This window comes from Anomalospiza imberbis, chromosome 6 (genome assembly GCF_031753505.1).
Source record: "Anomalospiza imberbis isolate Cuckoo-Finch-1a 21T00152 chromosome 6, ASM3175350v1, whole genome shotgun sequence".
In the NCBI taxonomy this organism is placed as follows: Eukaryota; Metazoa; Chordata; class Aves; order Passeriformes; family Viduidae; genus Anomalospiza; species Anomalospiza imberbis.
In genome coordinates this window covers 9,763,929-9,786,690 of record NC_089686.1, presented here as the reverse complement: position 1 = coordinate 9,786,690, position 22,762 = coordinate 9,763,929, and the positions used below count along the sequence as shown (strand labels likewise).

The 22,762-nt window shown below is 37.0% G+C and overlaps 1 protein-coding gene across 1 annotated transcript in view; it reads left to right on the top strand.

The window, feature by feature from the left end:
• The window catches only part of TDRD9 (tudor domain containing 9), a 68,891-nt gene that overhangs the window by 31,076 nt on the left and 15,053 nt on the right, over positions 1 to 22,762 (top strand). The window contains exons 7-23 of the mRNA XM_068192293.1: positions 1,259 to 1,423; positions 5,696 to 5,799; positions 6,577 to 6,635; positions 9,532 to 9,583; positions 9,738 to 9,822; positions 10,545 to 10,602; positions 11,156 to 11,260; positions 12,937 to 13,034; positions 13,397 to 13,528; positions 14,142 to 14,304; positions 14,389 to 14,452; positions 14,921 to 14,984; positions 16,493 to 16,537; positions 18,043 to 18,096; positions 19,671 to 19,787; positions 20,609 to 20,716; positions 22,660 to 22,760. Coding sequence (XP_068048394.1) covers positions 1,259 to 1,423; positions 5,696 to 5,799; positions 6,577 to 6,635; positions 9,532 to 9,583; positions 9,738 to 9,822; positions 10,545 to 10,602; positions 11,156 to 11,260; positions 12,937 to 13,034; positions 13,397 to 13,528; positions 14,142 to 14,304; positions 14,389 to 14,452; positions 14,921 to 14,984; positions 16,493 to 16,537; positions 18,043 to 18,096; positions 19,671 to 19,787; positions 20,609 to 20,716; positions 22,660 to 22,760 — 1,574 coding nt within the window. The remainder of the gene's footprint in view (positions 1 to 1,258; positions 1,424 to 5,695; positions 5,800 to 6,576; positions 6,636 to 9,531; positions 9,584 to 9,737; positions 9,823 to 10,544; positions 10,603 to 11,155; positions 11,261 to 12,936; positions 13,035 to 13,396; positions 13,529 to 14,141; positions 14,305 to 14,388; positions 14,453 to 14,920; positions 14,985 to 16,492; positions 16,538 to 18,042; positions 18,097 to 19,670; positions 19,788 to 20,608; positions 20,717 to 22,659; positions 22,761 to 22,762) is intronic.

The window sequence follows — 22,762 nt, the reverse complement described above, 5'->3', positions numbered from 1 at the left end:
TCCCTATTTAAGAGAGGAAATGAAGCATTTTTAGCTTGAGGTGGTATGAAGTGGTATGAAATGCATGCGAGCTGTTTGTTTCCTAGTTTGGAAGTTGCAGACCTCAGAAGTAGCAGATAATTCAATATTTCATCAACTAACAGGAGTTAGTTGAGTGATTCTGATGTACTGATCTACCTGCTGAACTAACCAATTTAAATTATGCTGGATTTTCTGGCAGATGGCTGCTACAGATTATTATTTTTAGATCACAGAGCAGAAGCTGGATTGTTCCGAGGTTGATCTTGCTGGAATAGGGTTGCTGAAAGAAAACCTGAGACTAAGAGTTGCTCTATTGGCTCAAACCAAACAGTGCAGTTCCCATAGTGATTAGTAACAGTTCTTGGTATCATCTACTGGGTCTTTGGCCATATCTGTGTTGTACAAGTGGTTTTGGACTGCTTGATCTTGAACTATCTTCTTTGATTACCATCTGTTCTGATGTGTTCATCTGCCACGTTGGTGATTTATGCTTTTTCGTTTAGGAATACATCAAACTTGATTCAGTTATGTGAACCTTTCAGGCACTATGTTAACAATCTGTCATTTCTTTCCACTTTGGAAGGATTCCACACCGATTAGAGTCCAGATTACAAAGATTATCTAGAAGAAGGGGTACTTTAATATTCCTTGCCTGTAACTGCAGATTTAGATTGGATTTTGTTTTGATAGCCTTCAGAGCCATGAGGCAGTCCCTGGTGTAATGGGACAGATTTCATATATTTGCAGAATTATGTTCTTTCAAATTTCTCTTTTTAGGTTCATGTTGGAAAACTTCATGGTTTAGCCTGCCCTCTCCTTGTGTTCCTTGTGCCTTTGCATGTGCTTTGGAGCTGAGCACAGTGATACAATGCCCACTGCATTAGTTTGCCTTCCTGCCATTTTGTAAGGGGGATGCTTTTGTGTTTTACAACACTTCTGGTTTGTGGTAGTGAGATCTTTATCAAGAGTACTGCATGTTTTTGGTTGAATTTTTACCATGTTTTCTGCCCTAGGCATTCCAGCCTGAGCCATTGTCTTACAGGTGCTTGCCTCTCTCCACATGCTGATTAGGGTATCTTAAGCATTTAGTTTTATTGTCTTAAATGTACTTAGGTTACATACCTGTAGTAACCAGAATTAGATCATTTAACATGAGGAGGAAATGGAGAGTCCCATCTAACAGGACAGTTGGTGTTAAAATTAATGCTTTACATTTGCTGTACTTTTTTTTTAACAGATAATATTGATGTCTGCTTCCATCAACTCTAAAGAATTAGCTGATTACTTTGCACTTCCAGTTCATAAAGGTTTGAATCCAGTCTGCATATTTAAGGTGGAAGGCAGACCTTTTGCAGTTGAAGAATATTATCTTGATGATTTGAAGGACATTTTTGATTTCCAGGTATTGTAAATATAATTTCATTTCTTTCAGCATAATAAGAAATTGGAATAGTCAGTTGAAAACTATGTAATAAAATGACATATAGCCACTTTTATATTGCAAGTCTAGGTAAGAATTAATAGATGATCATAAAACAGGAGTTTTCTTATGAGCAGACTAGTTTATTTCATGAAACAAAAACGTTTCAATAGGATGAGACATTTTTGATTGTTGCATTCAAAATGAACAGTGTAAAACAGTGTGCAGAAAGTAACATAAATAGATTCACAGATCTCTTCGAATATAGCTGACGAAATCAGGGAATATTTCCTGGGTTGGTTCATGTTGTTATATATCAAAGGCAGAAAGTGCTATGAAATTAAGAGAAAATAATCATTTTTGATTAGAACTTTGATGTTACCAAGTTGGCTTCTCTATCAGCTGAGGCTTTCCTATTTTTCAGTCCTGTTTCTTTTCTTTTTTTTAATAGTGCCACAGATGTTATGCAGTAGTTTTTAATCTATTGCTATTGTAACCATGTAAGCCACCATGGTAAATGCGTAATTTTGAGTAATGAAAACATGTTAAAATAACTGCTACCTCTCAGATCCTTGGTGGGCTGTGCTGGAGAATTGCTTCTCGGATGCCTAAGGAGCGTAGGTGCTGGCTGAAGATATGTTTGCTTTATCAATCTAGATTATAAGCTGCACAGAATGTATTTTGTGTATTTTGTTTTTACAGCTTCTGACATTATAGCAGTTATCTCTGTAGACATCAGATAATGAAGGAATGAATGTAAATATGTGATCTGTTTTCTGTGGTTTTATAATAGGAGTTTGTTTTACATTTGGAAAACAGCTGTGTAGGAATTCATTTGAGTGAGCTCTTTCAGTATTATGGTTCAAGGCAAAATAAACAGGTTAAAGTGGAGTACAACAAATGCACTCAGGCCTGTATTATGATACCCTGTCTAAAAATAACTGGGATGTGGGTGTAATTATTGGTCGGTTTTAATAATGCAAAACATTATTAGAATGTTATTACAATGAAGGAGATGGGGCATGCACTTAAAAAGTACCAATGGGGGGAACACACTGTTGTTCAGATTTCATCCATCAGTTCTGCAGAAAATAAAATAGCGAAATAAAATAGGAAGCCCAGAAGAAAATAATTGTTTATGCTGTGCACAGCTCAGGCATTGGTTATGCTTCAGCACAAGCAAGGTAAAATAAAAGGCTGTTAACCATTGAAGTTCTGTGCAGACAAAGAAACTCACTCACTGCTTACAGCAGTCAGCCCATCAGCTTTTACACATTAGTATCGCAGTCAGACAGATAATAGGGAGGAGATTATGTAATACATGGGGCTTTGTAAAAGATTTTTGATGATGACAACAAAAAGATAACCAGGATATTAAGAAGTTTCCTTCAGTCAAATTGGATTTGTCATAGCTGCACTTGGAGCTGAATGTCAACTTGTACACCTTTCACCTCAGAGATCACAAACAAAGGAACTCCTTTCAGTGCTTAGCCTTTTTTATACTTTACTTTCTCTCAGTTTTTTATTTAAAGTTTTTATCTGATTCTTTATCTTGTGTTGTCCTACCTATATCCATTCTGTTTTTCAGCAAGATGAGGAGAGTATGTTTGTCCAAGATGTTTCTTGTGACTTAGGGCAACAATAAAAGCACATAAGTGCTCTTGATTTTCTTTCTTTTTTTTTTAATATCTATATTAAAAAAATGATGAACTTGAATTCTAAAGCACTGATTCTTGGGCTGGATCTTGTTCCTTATGGTGCTGTGTGTAAAGACTTTCTCTGAATACTAGTTACAATTAAAAAATTAAAATGTGGAAGGTCTCAGATGGTTTGTGTAAAATCCTAATAAAATGAAAGTGGAATGTGAGTATTAAGACAATTAATGAGTTAATGCTGCCATATGGAGGCTGAGGCACATCTTTCATCATGCTAAAATCTAAATCAGATAACTGCCTGAGGTACAGGCTTCAGGCTTTAATTCTTGATGTTTTATTTTCACATATAAAAGCCTGTAAAATTTACATAAAGGAGCACAGAAGTTAAAAGTAAATGCAGTCATTGCTCTTTAGATAAACAGATTTTTTCTAAGTTTGATTTTAAAAGTAATAACTGTAAATTACATAAATCTTCAATCATTTCTTAAAGCATCTCAGTCAAATCAATTTAGTGCTTTGTAATTGTCTCCTGGCTGTGAGGTGTGACTCTTCGTCCCTTTTCAAAAAACCTTAAAATAATTGGATTTTACTGTAGAGATGTAGAATTCTTCCATGAATCCTGCAGAGCTCTTGGCTTTAGTACGTCACTCATTTCTGCTTGTGATAATGTTTTAAAACTGTGCTTGAAAATAAAATTTTAGGGGTAGTTTTGACTTGAATAATTTGTCAGTTCATTGATCCTGTTGTGATTTGGACGATGAACAAAAACGCCAGTCACTATTTTTTCTTCTGTATGCATGTTTGCAGTAAACCCTCTGCTGTGGCTAGACAGACATCTAGCTGAATCAAGGCTAAAGCTTTCTACTTGAATTACTTCATTTGTAGGGAAGAATAAAAATAAGGGAGAAAGAAGGGAGAATCATTTTTCAGTTACCCTTGCCCAGGTACTGGGTCATTTATAGGTGTACTGCTTAATTTGTGAACATAGGCTTACAAAAAAGTAGTTTATTTTTCTTGTGGCACAATGGGCTTGGTAAACACGTTGTTCTGGATGTGTAACAGAATCATGGTTTTGTCATACCAGCAACCTCTAAGCCCCAAGGAATCATTGAAACACAGGTTTCATGAAAAATGCATGAAGGCTCTATCTATAGGCAATTTTAAAGCTAGTTATGTAAATATTTGCCTTTTTTCTGGATAGTGTTTAGAGATATGAAATGCAAATTTAAGAAATGAAGCAAAATGCAACCAATTTTTGGCTTGCAAAGGTAAAAACTCCTTCATATCCATGGAACTAGAGTCAGAGTCCTGATGGAAGGTAGTGAGCTGCTGTCAGAAGTTGTTCTGATTTATATTGTGTTATTTCAGTCAAGTCTGACTGGAATTTGGATTTGCTGTTTGTCACACTGTTACCTTTTATTAGGAGTGATGTGGGAGCCTTGTCATGTTAAAGAATACTAAAGGTACAATCAGTAGCAAAATTGAAAAGACAAATCTGACAGTTATTTAAGCCGGGATAATATAAACCAAAAAATCTTATGTTGGAGCAGCCCAGAAGAGAACTTGCTTAGATTTTTCACATATATTAGGGCAAAATCACTTTGAAGAAAACAGTCAAGTATTTTTAAGGTTTTTCCTGGGTTAATCAAGCTGAGGACTGAGGTTGCAGTAGCAAATGCTGATCTAAATCAGTGTTTCCAGACTGGTGCTAGGACCTGTGCTTTTGTCATTGTTATGAGCTCCTTTACAATGGGAAACTGGTGGAAAAATTACTAATTTAATTCTAATAGTCTAAACAGTTAGGTGGTCTGTGATTTTAGCTCTTTGAAACACTTGGTTCAGTAAAGAGTTTGCACTAGAGTGAGGAGAAACTCTGAGAATGAAAGGTGAGCAGTGATCAAAAGCCATTTTCCCTACAAGAGAAAAACGTGTAATATTAGAGACCTTTTTCAAAGCAGGTCTAGTTCATTAAGCATAAAACTGAAAAGTGATTAAGTTACTGTCTTTGCTCTGAAGACTTGATGGTTTGTGTTCTTAAATACTAAAGCCTTGAATTTGTACAGAATGCTGGAAAACAGTATGGACAGAATCACCATAGTTCTGTTGAGTACAACAGAACAGTATTTCATTGACAGGATGTGACCAAAACCAAAAAAAACATTAAATGCGAATACAGCTTAAAAGAGAAAGTGGTACATGGTTTATGTGCAGGCAGCTAGAGAGATCTGTGTGGAGAGCTGTGAGAAGCACTCTTCCTACCTTCCCTGGACAAATTCCTGCCTGTTATCCTGTTCCCATGAGTTCTGATCAGTTCCTATGTGCTTGACACTTCAGGATAAGGAGCATGTTCTGCAAATGAATGGAGGGTGGGCTGGTGCTTAAGTAGGTAAGTATCAGAAGTATTTCTTCAGCATTAAAATTGTAGGATGCTTGAAGAAAAATGTCTATTTAGAAGACAATGAGTGCATCAGATAAAGTTACTTTTTCTGTACTGGATCAGTTTGAATTGAAAGCACTTGAGAAATTGAAATACCTATGTGAACTACAGTCTTGAAGCCGGTTATACTGCGTTAACCTCATTACCGCCTTCTCCAAACAGTTTCATCGTCAGAGCCTTGCGGAACCAGTGATAGAACGGAAAATGTATCAAGTGGCAGTGTCTCTGATTCAGTCATTTGATGAGTTGGAAAAGAGGAGCAATGGGTAAGATACAGTTCAAGATCTGGAATCAGTGGCTCTTGGGGAAATGAGAAGCTAATTAGGCAACAGCAGAGTCCATAGTTATTAGTGGAAACTTAGTTTTTACTTGCATTTCTGCCTTTATTTTACATATTTGTTTGATTTGTACCCAGTGTTCCTAAAGTGCACTTCATGCCCTGAAGCATGAGTGACTATTCAAGGCAGCCATGTCATATGGAAAATACATTCTTTACTGTAGACCAGAGCTGAGAAGTATTTATATCAAGAACTATATAAATGATTCTATTTTATATTGTGGCCTAAAACATACATTATTTCATGGGGAAAAAAGGATAAAGGCTAGGCATTAATTTTCACTGGCTGTTTAATGCCTTAATGTCATGTGAAATAAGTAAATAATGGATTTTGCTGCTCTGTGTTTTGTAAATTGATGTTTAGTATCAGAAAATGTAATAAAGTTACTTCTACAGCTTTTGTCTAACACTGAGTGTGTGTTAAATAACCTAATTCTGATTATTTTCATTGCAGAATGAGACTGTTTCTGTTTTGTCATAGTTTTGAAGAAAAAAACTAAACCTATTGCTGTGGTTCTGTTGTTTATATCTTGCATTTTTCAGAAAGCATAGTTGCAAATAATGATTGAAATTTTGTTTCTTCAGGAAGTTTAAATAATGCATGCTACAAAAAGTGTGCACTTCTGCTTGTTCTTCCAGAATAAAATAACTTGGGGTAATGAGGTAGACTGAGACTGTAAAACTAATGAAGCTGTTTTCTTGTTAGGGAGAAAAAGAACTTCAGTGGTACATTGGAACGTGGCAGCGTGCTCGTGTTTTTACCAGGCAAGTATATGTCTGAATAACTTTTGTTATTAATTATGTGTTAATTAACTTTTGCTTTCTTCTGGCACTTCTTCCAAGGATTTACCAAACACATACTTAAGTGAAATTCTGTGGTCTCTTCAGGCATTTTTTCTTGGAAACTTGTTTAATTGTGGCAATAATTGGAAAAGCTGTGAGTCAAAAATTAAGATATTACATATTTTTAAAATAATAAAATTAATTTCACAGTTAATCTACAGAAATGCAGTTGCTAATTTTTTTTTGTGCAATTATTAATTATTGCATAAAGCTCCTAGGATTCTTTTAGAGATGTTTTCTTACCTGCATGTAGTGTGGTCTTCATTTAAATTGTTGTAAAAGCTCAAATTCACATTTTTCCATGTACATTGCTTGGTGTAGTTGACATGCTCAAAAGTACACATGATGACACAATGATTATTGATCAGAAAGCTGGCTATACAATGTAGTCTTCTGTAAAGAATAAAACCCAAGTTGTCTTGCACAGAAATTGTTGTAGGCTTTTGTTTTGACTGCCATTTTTATTTAAACTCGCTAGCTGGATTTTGGAGGCAGTGTAACTAGACTGCAGAATAGTTTTCCTGAACATCATAAATCTGTTACCCGGTGGTTTCAAGTATTCTTTTACTTCATGAGCCGAACATTTGTTAGCTGGGAACTTGGAAAAGATTTATTTATGTTCAAGTGGAGAGTCACCTTGAAGTCCAGGGCAGCTGTACCTTGGACACAGTGAAGTCTGTCCCTGTGAGGACTTTCTAACTCTGTAAAATGTTTATGAATGTCATTTCCCTGCTATGTTGAGCTTAGGAATAGGCATGCCAGGGCTGGGGCTGGAAGCCCAGCACACCAGCTGAAAGATACACTGCACTTGCAGTGCAGCTTTCCTTGGAGAGTGTTCCCCACTAACTAAAAGGCATTAGAGCTGCCTTTCTTGGAATTACCTTCGCTATAAAATTAATGGGTGGAAGGAATTACTTCATTATGTCAATGTAATGCCCATTCCAGTTTGGGATTAATAAGGTAGGGAGACCAAATCTGTTGCCTCTGGCCTCTGATATTGGTGTTTGTCTGGTGTGTTTTCTGACTTTCTCAGCCCCTCTGAGGCTTCAATTCAGTCTGGAATTATTCCTTAGCATTTTCAAATGCTAAATCATTATCTTTCACCTTGAGTTGGTTTTGTTTGTTTGTTTTTGTTTTGGTGTGTTTTTTATTTTGTTTTGGTTTTTTTGTTTAAATACATTTGATAAATTTGTGGAAACTTGTGAGGTAATAAGCTGGTACACTCAGGTTTGTGTTTTATTTGTTCCGTGTTTGGCCTTGTTCAACACGGAACAAGGATATTCAAGGCTGATCCTGAACACAGGATTAGCAAACAACCCTTGGAAATTTTCCTCACAAATCTTTTATACAGAACTGGAGAAAAAGGGAGGCGAGCCCTCACTTTGCAACACGGCAGCTGAGGCAGAGCTTTGGGTTATTTTTACACATTTAACATCCGCATTTAGGATGTTGATTTGAGATGCTTCTTTTTTTTTGAGTGCTAACAATTACATAGCATTTTGAACATTAAAAATAACACTCCCACTGACTTGTCAAGTTGAGTATGCAGCAGCAGCCAGAAAGAGCAGTGCTGTGCTGAGGATGCTGTTAAGTGATTTTTGCCCACTGTCTTCGTGGAACTCGGTGATGGGGCAGAATCTGATTCCAAAAGGAGCTGCAGCTGTCTCAAGTAGGATGCCATGTTTTCCCTGCTTTTTTTTTTTTTTTTCGGTAATGCTACCAAGTCTGATTCTTTGTAGATAAGTATTCTTCAGTATTGAACTCTCCTTTGGTTCCAGAACTTGTCCCTCTGTAGATAACAGGTGATACAAAGAGCCGTGTGAAACTGTAGAGTAATTTTCTTAACATACATGGATGAATATGTTCCAAATGATCTAATTTTGTCTCTTCTTCTCTTGCTGATCTCGTTTTTCATCTGTTCCATATTTTCTTCTGCACTTCTCCATGCCCTGCTCTCCTTACTGTCCTTGCATGTTTGCCAAACAGGTTTGTGTTACTAGTTCCCATTTCATTCTGAGACCTATGTCTCCTGGTGGAATCCTTGTGTTCTGTAGGTGTCATGGTCAGTCAGCTCTTGTCACTTCTGAAACTGGTCAGCAGATACTGCCCGCTGTGTCTATTCAGTAATTACAGACTAATTAATAATTACTGTTAACAGTGATGATGCAGAGTCTGCTCTGCCAAACATGAATCAAACTTCTTTTAGTTGTTTTTAATTGTAAAAAACCAACCTCCAGGTAAGTCCAGTGTGGGATGGGTTTTTGAAAATGGGGCATTTGGAATTGAAGTCTCAATAAGAAGTAAACTAAGCTTCTCAGAAGGGTTTGTCTGTGGAGGTATTCAGGAGATAGAAAAAATCCCTTAGTCATAAGATTTCCCTGGCAGATGTGAAATACATCCCCCAGAAAATGGACACTGGAATGGCCAAAGGTGAGATGGCTAAGATAGAAATAGCTATTTTTTCCCCCTTGGCCCTGCTCTTCGAAACAACTTGTTTTGGCTGAAATACCCAGTTTTAGCCTAAACCAGACAGATATTCAGCATCTGGTGAGTTCTGAAACAAGGACTAATAATGGGATGTTGTCAAATGGCCTTTATGTCTTTATTAAGTGTAAAATGAATGCCAAATTGTTATTCAAAAATTGACTCACTGGTTTTCAGACACTTATTATTACATTTGCTGTTCAATTCTTCTGCCATTTTATCATATGGTGAAAAAGAGGTAGTAATGACAGGCAGTTAATAGTTGAAATAGATGTTTCTGAATTGTTCCTGACGACTAAAATGAAAAATAAACTCATGATTACTTTTCCCCTAGGTTTAGGTGAAATAAGATACATGCACTCATGCCTCTCAGATAAATATAAAAGGTAAGTTAGACCACATTTGTTTCAGTTTGGTTAAACATGAATATGAGTCTTTCAGCTGTATGAGTTTTAAGTGCATAATAGGGTTTAGCACAGAAGTGTAATCAACGTTAATATTCTCGCATCATTACATATTTCACGAATATATTTTCTTTAGGTGGCAAGTGTACCCACTTCATGCATGTGCAACATTGGAGGAACAAAGTAAAGTATTTTCACCTACGGTTCCTGGCTACAGAAAAGTAAATATTTTTAAATCATGACTTTTTTAAAGCATGTGAAACCTTTTGCTAGAGTAGTAATAGCAAATAATAACGTATTAAAATAATATTAGCTGGTCTAACTCAAACCATTTTATGAGGACAAAGCACTTTAGTTTTTCATTGTGTAAACTGATGGCCTTTCTTACCAAGCTGTTGATTTAACTGGTGTGCAGACCTCAGGAGAGGTGCATTACCCTTGAGGAAGTTACCCTTAAACTATTGCCTGCTGCTGTTCTTATCCTTCGGAATGGTTTGTGCATGTTGGTTCTTGCACCTGCACGACAGGGGGAGTGCTGCTGGTGGCACTGAATAGCAAAGCAGTGCCCCAGTATGGGAGACTGACCCACTTTGTGCCCCACGTTGTCACTGCTACCTTGGTTTTCTTCATCTGCTATTACTAAGAGACTATTGCTGCCAATAGTGTGATGTTTCCTTATGGCAAAGGCACAAGGAAATATTTCCATTCTTCCTCTGTTGCCTTACTACTTTATTATGCTTTTTTGAGCTCAGAACTAGAAAATGCAAGGGGTTTTATATTGTTCTTGTGTGGTATTGCTTTTTTTTTACTATGCAGAGCAGAAATGCTGTGTTGCCATTACATTTGTATTTCTTCATAGCAAGTTGGATTTTCCATGTAGAAACATTGATGCAAGTAATTTTTTGTTTATGCATTCATTGCTCATTTTTTCTTCAAAACTCAGGTTATTCTAGCTACCAATGTAGCTGAGAGCTCTGTGACAGTTCCTGATGTTAAGTATGGTAAGTTTCTAAATCTTGTAATTCTGTATACACTGTTTGTAATATTTTCCATACTTGTGCTAGGTTTGCCCTCCAGGATATGTCACTGTTCAAAGTGCTGCTGTTAAAATGTTGAGTTCTTTCTTTCACAACAGAGGCATCTCAATATATGAACAAATAGAGCTACTGAGTGGGAGGTTGGTTTAAATCTTCACTAAGGGGTATTTTTAAATGCAGTAACAAGCAGAGCCAGACGTCATGTCACAAGCTGAGATTTTTAATCACATTCTGACTATGTTTTGGAGTAATTGCATCAGTTTAAGCAAATTTTCATGCAGACTTTCTAAATGCAAAAATTATTGGTTTTAATGGTTGTCATCTACAATGATTTATTATTTTTATAGTAAGATCTGTTAGCAGTTTGATTAGTATTCAGAATATCCTGGGCCTGGTTGTTTATAAATCTGATGTTCTTTTTATTGCTATTAAAGGTATTCAGACTTTTCTGATAATACAGATTATTCTGGTGTGTTTCTTTCCACTGCCATGAGGAATTTTTTTTTCTTGCTTGCAGTGATAGATTTCTGCTTAACTAAAATTTTGTTTTGCGATAAAGAAACTAATTACCAAAGTTTGAGGCTTTGCTGGGCATCTAAGACAAACTGTAATCAAAGAAAAGGTAAGATGACAGTAGGTAATGCAAAGGAATTTTAGAAGCTGACCTTCATGAACCATTCTTTGTTGCTTTTTCTTGTATTAACAGTAAAAAAAAACAGATTCTTTTGGCCATTAATATTTGATAAGTCTTTACCGTGTCAGGGTATAAAAATGGGATTAACCAGCTCTGTGTGAATGATTTTTTTTGCTCAAGTATATTTGCTGAGGTGTGTTCTGTATCTTATTGAAAAGTATTAAAATTCACAGACCAGATTATTTGTTACTTCATAGCAGTTCTTTGTCACAGGCCATTTTTAAAAGGGAGGATATGTACTGCTAGGTATTTATGAACTGCTTGTGAGCTGCAGCAGTAAAAGAAACTTTCATGTCTATATGTCACTATTAATGAGTTGAAATATCCACAGCAGTGTTTCTAGTTTACACCAATGTTCATAGCACAAGGATACATAAGATTCCCTTTTGACTCTTCTAGTAAGACAGTGCTCTTAAAATCCTTTTAGTTTCAATCAAAATAGTACTAAATAAATCAATAGCAGTGACATCTTCAGATCTAAAAATACGGTTCTTAAGTATTATGAGGTCTTTACAATTACAGCTGGGTGCCAGGTGCCCACCAAAGCTGCTGTATCACTCCCCTCTCCTCAACTGGACAGGAAGAAAAATGGTGACAGGAGGCTCAGGGTTGGCAGGGAGATCACTTAGCAGTTACCATCACAGGCAGAACAGACTCAGCTTGGGGAAATAAGTTTAATTTTATTACCAAACAGATCAGTCTTGGGTAATGAGATATAAAACCAAATCTTAAACAGCTTCCCTCCTCTCCGTCCCAGGCTTGGACTGACTCCCAGTTTCTCTGCCTTCTCTCCCCTAGTTGTACACAGGGATGGAAATTGGAGATTGTGGTGGGTTCATCATGCATTCTCTCTGCTGCTGCTGCTTCTTCCTCACACTCTTGCACTGTCAGATACGGGGGAAGTTTCCAGCAGCTTCTCACAGAAGCCACCACAATAGCCACCTCCTTTCAAGACCTCACTGTGAGCCCATGAACCCCAGTATAGAGATTTATTTCCATTTGGTTCCAGGTCACCAGAGGTCACAACAATCAGCCAATGTACAACCAGTAGAAATAGAATTTTGTGTGGAAGACTTGGGCTTGTTGTGCATGTGACTTAAAAATGTGGCCTGATCCTCTAGTGGAGTATCCCACAGAGAGGAGTACCCTTTAGCTGGTTGAAGTGAATGGTGTTTGGATTTGTGAAGATAGATATCTGAATCATTGCGTTTTCTGTAAATAGTAGATCATAAAGATGTTTTGCTGTTTATCATTGTAGCTTAAAAGTTGTTTATATTGAAGATTTTCTAGCTATAGAGTCAAATAGGAAATGCTTGTTCAACTGAGAAAAATGGCTGTTGATTTAAGGGCAGTTATGTGAAAGAGGTATTTGAATGAAATAGTTATGTAATTCTTCTGTTAGTTACTGCTCCTATGAAAGCAAAAATTTTTTGTCATACCCTTCTGTGTCCTCTGGGCCTGTCTGCTGCAAGAGAGCAGAACACTGCTCAGCCTGCAGCATCAGCTGTCATGTGCTGCTCAACTGCCCAGAGGGTTTGTAGATGGATGGGTTTGGAAAAAACTTGTGCAATTTATAAATTGGTGATTTGTTCTTTTATATAAAGGTCGTGCTGGACGTGTTTCCAAAGGCTATTGTTACAGGCTCATTTGCAAGGACTTCTGGGCAGACTGTATTCCAGAGAAATCAGACCCTGAGATGCTGGTAAGGCTTTTGGGTTTAGGATTAGGTTTTCTTTAATGCACGTAGTCATAGCAGAGAAACTTTGCTTTACTTCCTCTGAAGATGATTGGAATAGTTACTAATTACTAATAACAATGACTAGAATTCAACTTGATAACTGTTTGACAGATATCATTCCACGTAGTTTCCTTATAGAAGGAGATACATTATAGCAGTAACATTGATGTAGATTAGAAATTAGCAATCTACTCAAAAGAAAACAAACCCTTGTTGTACACAATTAACTTCAGATTTTGCTAAATTGTAAACTTAATTTTTCATATAGAACACTTTGTCACACTTCCCATGAGGGGAGAGTAACAATAATCTTGCCTGCCCTTCAGCATTGTCCATTAGGAGCTACAGTCTTAAAATTAAAGAAGCTTGATATGGGGGAACCAAAAGCCTTGCTGGCAACAGCTCTTTCTCCACCCAGTGCAGGTGACATTGAACGTACAATAGTTCAGCTGAAAGAGGTAGGCTTCCTTTTAATGTTGTTAAAATCAAGGTAATAGGAATGTAGTGCAGAAGTGGTTTTCTTTGTATTTAAGGTAGTAGTAGTCTTAACTGGAACCTCTGATATGAACTGTGTCTAGAGAGTCTTTCACTCCTTGGTCTGTTGTTGGGTTACCATCCTTTTGAGCATAATTTCTGTAGTTACATCTTTAAAACACAATTGTAATTTCATCAGAGAGTAATGATACTCTTTGAGGACTAGTATCTGTGGTGAGAAAGAATAGAGAAATAGACAAAAAATAAACTCTGTAAGCAACATTGTTTATGAATAAGTAATAAATCAGACTCTTACAAGGTGTGATTTATAGAATTCAGCCTGAAGATTCCCTTCTCACCTGTACAAGGAGGATGGTGATTTTGATTTTCAATTATAAAGACGATAAGGGAGAATCTTCATTGTATTAAACTTTTTTCTTTTCCAAAGTGCTTAAGAAGTAAATATTTGCATCATTTGTAGCTTGCTTTTATATCCAGTATATGTAGAGGCTTTGGTTTCAAAAGTGCCAGGCTTTAAAAATTGTCTTAGGTGTACTTAGTCAGCTTTTACAAATGAATGCATTTTAATTTCTCTAGCTTGGAGCACTTACAACCTGTGTGCAAACAGAAGAAAATCTGCATGATGGTGAGCTGACTTTCTTAGGAACAGTATTGACACAGTTGCCAGTGGACCTGCATCTTGGAAAATTGATTGTCCTTGGGCATGTCTTTGGTTGCTTAGAGGAATGCCTTATTATAGGTAACTGAAAGAAGAACACGTGAGAACATTTCTCTTAAAACCAAACGATTTGCAGCTTTTAATTTTGATTTGTTTTTGTTGTAGCTGCAGCACTGTCTTCACGGAATTTTTTTGCAGTACCTTTCAATAAGCATGTTGATGCATACAGGTATTGCCCCCGATGTTTTATAACTTCCTAACTACATTTAAGAGCAGAGGGCAGAGTTGGTCGCTCAATATAATTCTCCATCTCATGAGTTTGATTTTCTGTTAAAATGCCAAGCAGTGCAAAAAGAAGCTTTCCCAGGTAGTTGACCCTGGAATCTATTTATTTGGGTAAATAAATGACAGAACTAACTCACTGTCTCCTGAGCACAAGGCCTGGTTCTTCCAGGCTTGCCTTTCCCATGTGGCAATGTCTATTAAAATGATTCTTTAAATAGCAAGGACAATTACTTATTATTATCCTGCTCATACAGAGCATCTCCTTCAGCAAAAACATGTGAATAAGAACAAGTAATTACAATAAGTGTATTGATCATGTTTATTAAAGACTTGGAGGGTATTGCTGAGCTGCATAATACATGCAATATTTGAAAAGCATATTGTTGCTAATAATTGTTGTTCCTATTGACAGGAAAAAAATGTTTTTTGCTGGAAATAGTAGGAGTGACTGTATAGCAATTCTGAATGCATTTAGGGTAAGTCTTTTGTTCCAGCTTAGATTACAGTAAAATCCGATAGACCAGGATGAAGGTTCTCACTTTTGTAGGATCAGTGCAGCATTTTTACTGAGCTGTTGTTAAAAACTTCACATTACTGATTGCTACATATTGATGTTTTCTGCAGTCTTGCTCCAACTGTGTAATGTTTCAATTGTCTCTATTAGCCAAAAATGAAATGCCAGAGATGTGGTGATGTTTGTAGATAGTTTTTAACCAAAGACAGCTTGGGCTGGTAAATTCAAGTACAGAATGAGTTTGGTGACCTTTCTCCAAACTTCTTAGCTTTGGCTTTGGGATGGTTTTGTGCTAATGTCGTTTTTGGTACTCCTGGCTGTTTGGTGGCTCAGTACCATGGACAGGGGTCAGGTCCTCCAGGTAGAGGCAGAGCTGGTACAGCACAGCAAAGGGTTCTGCTAGAGGAACTTGCTATTCAAATTCCAGCATTTTATATAATGCATGCTCTGGTGTGTTTTGTAATCTTCTGGAGAGTCTAAAATCTTCAGCTGCTGTTTTAATTTATTCTCTTTTTTTTTTTTTTTGAGCATGTTGCGCTTTGGTCAAAACTGACTTGTTTTTTTTTTTTCTACTCTGCTGTTAGAATTTTTTGAAGCACTCATGGGCATGTAGGGCACATGTATCCACTAATCCTGAGGCTCAAAAATAATGTTTTCTGAATTCCCTATATCCTATTACATATTTCCTTTGTGTCACCTGGAATTTATCACCTGTTCATCTGAAGATGCTGTTTCTATAAAACAGTATTTTGTCCTGGAGAATAAACATGAACATTCAGACAGAGCTTCCAGTGAAGTGTCTATGTGTGAGTGGTGTGAAAGCTTTGTTTTGAATGGCTGAGTATCAGAAAAGAACAGGCAAGAAAAGAACAATCAGAAAAGTTCAAGCAAGTTAGTTTCTAAACTCCTTGGTTCAGATTAGATTCCTTCATTTCTATCAAGACAGGGAAATGCAGTTTGACCATTCAACCTTGCATGTAGTCAGTGTCCCCAGTAAGCTGCATTATTGTATTATGAGGTGGCTTGCTGTCAAACTAGAAATGGATTCTGCAGGCATCTGTCATAAGCTGCCTAATAATGAAGTAATTTTCATTATTAATATGCTGGGTATTTTAATTTCTCTTTCAGCCCTGTTTTCTGGGAGGCATTTGCATCAGAAGTTACCTGAATCAGTCATTTTGGTGCTTTTGTCCCAAAGCAAGGAGAAAAAAAATTGTTCTGAAAGTAATCTGCTTTATTACAATGTCAAATTAAAGCATCCAAATTATTCTAATAATTTGTGGATGTTTGCATGTGCTTTAACACTCCATTCATTTCCTCTCATAAAGTGGACAGCCTGTTGTTAAAAAATTACCTTCAGTGTTGATATGAAAAAAAAGTGTATAGTTTTAAATGTCACATTAATATTTGTAATAATTATTACTGAAATATTACATTTTGTATCTGAATACTACACCATTTTTTTCTTAGGCATGGCAGGCCTGCAAAGAAAAAGGGAAGCTGAGAAATGCCAGGGTTAGTTAAACTTTTTCTTATTCTCCATTCAGGGTTTGTGACTTAAATGCTGGAATATTTTTTTTCATAGTAAATATCAAAAGTAAGAAGTTTTTGTTTTGCTAGCAATGTTTATTTGTAATAATTATGACTTTTCATACATAAATAGGCTAGGCTTTGAGAGAAAATGAGCATTTGAATCCAGTGCAGAGTTATTTGAAGACAATCCCCTATGTTAGCTCCTTCCACAGATGAATCAGCAGTGGCCAGAGGGTTTGAAATCCAGCCTAAAAAGGGAAATTGAGCTGTTGTTGAAAGAAATACTTTCATTGTGCATAAGTATCTCTATTTTTTTTTTTACATACACATATTTCTGCCCCCTCAGAAAACCCTGAAAGATGGAAGATGTTTAAGTGCATCAGTCACAAAAACCAGTAGCATGCCCGCAGTAACTGCCTCCAGTCCTCCTTTTGTGTGTACAAGATAAAACCTTTATTTCCCTTGTTCTTTCAGAGTGTAGTATCTTTTGTGATCACCAGTGCGTAACATCCACTGAGTTACAGGTAGCCAGGATGTCTGATAAAGATGTGCATATAGAGAAAGAAGTTCTGAGTTCTTTGTAAGTGTTCCCAGATTGCCATGAAGTCCAGTGGCATCCTGGCTTGTATCAGCAGTAATGTGGCCAGCAGGACCAGGGCAATGATTTTTTTTTTTTTCCCTGTACTTGGCACTGGTGAGGCCACACCTTGAGTCCTGAGTAGAAAATACTGGAGGACACTGAGGTGCTGGAGCATGTCCAGAGAAGGGCAGTGGAGCTGGTGAAGGGTCTGGAGAGCAAGCCTCCAGGGTGAGGAGCTGTTGAGGGAGCTGGCAGGTTTTAGTCTGGAGAAGAGGGCGCTTGGGGAGACGTTATTGCTCTACAGCTGCCTGAAAAGAGGTTGAGCTGGGGGTTGGCCCCTTCTCCCAAGTGATAGAAACAGAGAAAATGGCCTCAAGTTGCACCAGGAGAGGTTTAGATTGGAATTAGGAAAATATTTTTCACTGACAGCATTGCAGCAGACTGCCCAGAGAAGTGGTTGAGTCACTGTCCATGGATTTCTTCAGATGGCATGTGGGTGTGGCACTGGGGGACATGGTTTAGTTCTGGACTCAGCAGTGCTGGGTTTATAGTTGGACTTGAGGATCTTGGAGGTCTTTCCAAAGTGCAGCATTCCTGTTATTCTCTAGGTGTGGACGTTAAAGTAGATTTTTTTAGTAGCAGCACAGAGCAGTTGGACTTGTGGGTTGATAATGGAAAGGTTAGGTGACCCACAGCTGCATTGGTGATAACCAAAGTATAGTTTTAGTCAAATATGTAACTGTCTTGCATTTTCATACATGTCATAATCCTTAGTATAATTGCAAAGCTGTGAAATGTGATGAAATTCTTCTGTTGCTATATATAACTATTATTTGTGTCCACACAGAAGAATGTGAGATAAAGTTGACTAGCAATAGAAGAAGAAAGTTTTAACTTTCTTTTACAGGAAGAGCTTGAGTGGGGTCGATCTAATTGTGTTCATATAAACAAGATCAAAGAGGTAAGATTAAATAGGTAGTAATTTTTATAAGCAGAAGGACTTAACTTTCCTCATTCTCTATAAATGTTGAAATCTTGAGTAAGCCTATTGTGTTAAGTATCATATCAATATATACAGATGCATGTTTTCTTAAAAGAAAATATGAATTTAGATGAAAGGAATTTTGTTAGGATAAACAGAGTGGTTAAATTATTAACAGTTTAACATATTTGTAAGATTTTAAAGAACCTGCAGTATTATATACTCATTTTATAGGTTCCTCAGGTCACTGGTTGTGGTGTGACTGCTGTCTGTTGTTAAATAACTCCTCTCTTCTGGCTGGGAAGACTCTGAGCAAATACAGTTACATACTGAGACCTGGACTTGAGAATCTGTGGGACTTTGTTGCTAACATTACTGCAGCAATTAATGAAAACTCAGCATCACAATGGGCTTCAAACTTAATTTGATTTATTGAGGGAAAAGTAAGTGGGATTGTTGAGGAATTGATCAGCAGAATGGCCTTGGTCGTTATTTCAGCAGTTGATACCTTTGGCATGAGCAGTGCAGGGCCTGTGTTCAGAAAGCACAGGAAATAAAAATAGAATTTGATAGTGAGCAACCATCTGGATAAGAAATGACAGTAGTTTTATGACTTGGAGATTTGATAACCAAAAAAAGAGAGAAAAGCAAATTTTGTAAAACTGGACAATGGAACACTCAGTCTCACAAGGCAGCCTCTCAGTTTCAGATAATGCTGGAAGAGGTTGTGCACAGCATAATATATAACAAGTTTAGAATGCTCAGCTTCACTTAACACTTAGTAAGATTTGGGGGCTTTTATTTGCTGCACCTAAAGATCCTAATTTCATAATCCCTTGTGTGGAAGTGAGTTTGCAGAACTGAGTCAGTCGTGGGGGTTCCTTTCTGGCAATGCCTGTTCTGGTAGTGTGCTAAAACTGCCAGCAGCTGAAAGGAAAGGGAAATGCAGCTACAGAAAAGTTGTGTGGACAGGGCTTTGTACATCTGCTCCAGAATCGTTTGGGAGAGCAAAGGCATTCACTCTGAGTGGTTGGAGGACCAGTGGTTGCTTGTGGGAGTTTCTTGGAAGTGCTGAAGATGGCTGAAATACGTTCTGCTAGAGGGCATAAGTTTGGTCTCTCTCACAGTAATCAGAGTTGTCTGCTAAACTGAGAGTGCAGCCTGGTCACTGCTGCAGTTGGGTGCAGAATTCCAGGTTATTAGCAGATTTTTACCTCCTAAAATACAAACCTGAAATGATTTAAATGGAGAATATAATCTTGTAAAAGGTTAATTCAGTTCTTTCCCTGGTTTTGTTCTGTATCGTATATGCATAATATGCTTTGTGACTACAGAGTAGTTCTTTATAAGGAGATTTTGGGAAAACTGCTTGAGGCACTGTACTGGAATTATTTTCCAGCTTAAAGGTGCTGAGCAGTGTGTTGGTGAAATGCTTACCAGTCAGCTGAAAAGGGGAGTTTGCCCAGTTATTTCAGACTTTAACTAACAGATTTTATTTCAGTTTGTGGCTGGATTTGATCCATTTAAAATGTAACTCAAGGATCAAATTTCAGGTGGCAGAGTTATTTTACAACTTGAAAAGGAGAGTCAGTGCACTTAACATGCACGTTAACGCTCAGCCATCTGCTGTGGACCAGGAATATGTGTGCAAACAACGCTTCATCTTGCAGGTAATGCTTTATTGTCATAAAGAGATGCTATTTACAAAAATTGCAGTTGAATCTTCATATCAGTTTTCATAATTTTTTAATTCATAATATTAATGAACTAGTATTACTCTTATTTTCTGGAATTCTGTGTGGATGTAGCTATTTTGGGTAAAAAACCCAGCGATTTTTGGCAGTGTATTGACAATGTAGAAGAGCAGCTAATGTTAGTTAATTGAAAATTATATTATCCCTTGTTTGAGGTGTTTTATTTGAACACTGGCTTGGTTAGTTAGTGGGGAGGGGGTGCAGGGAATTTTATGTCTAGCTATTTTAACTTTGTCTAATTTCCAATTAAATTACTTGTCTTATTTGGACTCATTAGCAGTGCTTTTATTTTCACAGTTCTATTTATCATTTCAGTGGCAATTGGTTTAACTGTGTAAGCAGGGAGCTTCTTGGAGCTGAATTGTTGAACATTTTAAGATACAGCCTGAAAACTGAACAATTTACCTGTAGCTATTTTGTGTAAATTTGTTCAAATTTAGGCTCTTGAAATCAGAACTAACAATTACAGTTTTCAGCCAATAGAATAGAGCAAGTTTGCATAGAAAAACATTAATGTTGTAGAATTGTTCCAGAAATTGAACTCTTTTCACAAAATTATATTTTTAAGAATTTGTGTGAATTTGTGTTTAGTCTCCAGTTCTGGTAATTCCTGAACAGAGACAGGAAAAAATGTTCATATGAAGATCTATTGGTGTCTCTGTATGTTGCCAATGTATCTCATTTCAAGAAACTGAATACAATCTGCTGTGTTTCACAAAATATTTTCTTGGTTTCAGGTGGTAATAGCCGGTGCTTTCTATCCAAACTATTGTACTTTTGGGAAATTTAATGAAGAAATTGCCATGAAAGACCTTGCTGGCAAGGATCCAAAAACCACTGTAATGGTATGTTAAGAGGGTGAATGACTTAATTAAGAATCAGGTAACAGAAATATGAAGTGTTGGGGTGCTATTTTCAAGTTCTGTTCTGACTTGGGCAAGGAGAGAAATAATTACCTACTCTGATCCTTGCTTGGTGAAGTCTGTCCCACCTTCCTTTCTTTCAAGGCAATAAACATTGTGTAGGTGGGCAATTTTGAAAGAATTCCTGAGAACTGCCTCTGTGCATTTGAGTGCTAGTCTTGCACAGGCAAACAACTTCCATCAAACTAAAAAAATACTTGGAAAAATAGAACAGAACTATCAAGGGTACTTTTTCCTGGGTACTTCAGTTCACGTAGTGTTGCAACTTCAGTGTTACTTTTTGTGTAATCTCCTGCTTGTTAGTGCGTGGCATATGTGTTGTTTTAAGGTTACTCAGGTGTTACACTGGTTTTTTTTTTATCTTGTAAATTGCTTTTTATCTTTAAATTACTTTTCAGTTGATTGCATATGTGCAAGTTTAAAATGGCTGTGTTGATTTTGCAAAATTGTGCAGTCTAAACTAAGAAAATGGTGTATCTGAACTAGGTATAACACTGTAAAACAGCCATGACCTGTGCTTAAAGAAACCAAATCTACCAATGAGCCTCAAAGAACAGACTTTACTGTCACAAGAGACAATAGATACAAAGGAAAGAGAATCAGAAAATCTTGTTGACAGGGGATTTTTTTGTGCTGCATACTATTTAAGGATATTGAAGCAAAATATCACACTCAGTCTTGTGGAATAAAGACTGGTCTTGCCACAGCAGCGTTGATTAATATTGAATTAGTAGATTTAAAGAGCTACTTACTTGTAATGTATTTAACTCTTGGTCTGCTCTTATATATTAGCTGCTTGTTACCTTGGAAGAAATAGCTGCTGTGTCTTCATCATTGTAAATTATCATCTTGGGCACAAATGGTGCAAGTGCCTCAGGCTCTCACTTGGAGAGATTCTTACAGCCATATACTGCTCCTAATGGTGTGCTGAAGATATAAAAGACAATTAAACCTCCTACTCTCTGGTCTCTCTAAATTATCTTCCTGTGAGGCAGTTTCTGCAGTCTAACCTAGACCATGGTTTTTGGTTTTGACCAGTAGCTGATCTTAGTGCTGCAGCTTCAAGGCATAGGAACATGTGAAAAAATAATCTGTTTTTTCCTGTCTAAAGTTGTAAGAGCCAGAGAAAAGAATAGGCAGTTGCATAGGCTCTGAAAAATAGTTCAAAGTCTGAACTTGCTAATTAGGAGTTCATGATTCTGTTTTAAATCAAGATCTCCTATGAGGTATTAGAAAAAGTTAGTGAAATGGACACTTGACTGTAGTTGCATGTTAATAGTTGTGAAAGCTTACACTGAAATTACACCTCTGCACAAGGAAGAAGAGGAGATTGCTCTTTGTCATCCCTAAGAGGTGTATATCCATGTGAGAGAGCTCTGCAGTTCTGCAAGCTGTCCCACCATAGCTCAGTAATTCAGTATGTGATGGGTCTGCCAGGATATGCAGGAGCTGTAGGTCCTTCAGCTTCCCAGGCTGTGCATACTTTACAGGATGAAGTTCCCCATTCTGGAAAAAGAATCATAGCATTCCAGTGTTTTCTGTTACAAGCAAAGTCAAGAGAAACAAGACAGATTTTTGTAGCAAATACCAGATTAATATGTGTAATTACAAATTAATTTGCTTCATTTATAGTTTGTCTACTGGTTTGAAGTAGTAGGGCATTATTAGCAGCAAAATGTTGCTTTTTATTTTCTTTTGAGATTCTTGAATGTACTGTAGTATCCAGCACTTTTGGAATTTGTTGGAGTTCGGATTGTACATAATTGTTGTAGCTCAAGTGAAGGAGAAAGCTAACTGTTTAGGTGAACTTGAAAATGCATTAAAGCAAGTGAATGTATCCAAATTTAACATATTTGTCTTTACAGCTGAAGAACATTCCTCCCTATGGATATATATACCATAAACAGTTGCAGTCACTGCTTAGGCAGTGTGGGCAAGTAAAATCTATTTCCTACAGTGGTACCAGGT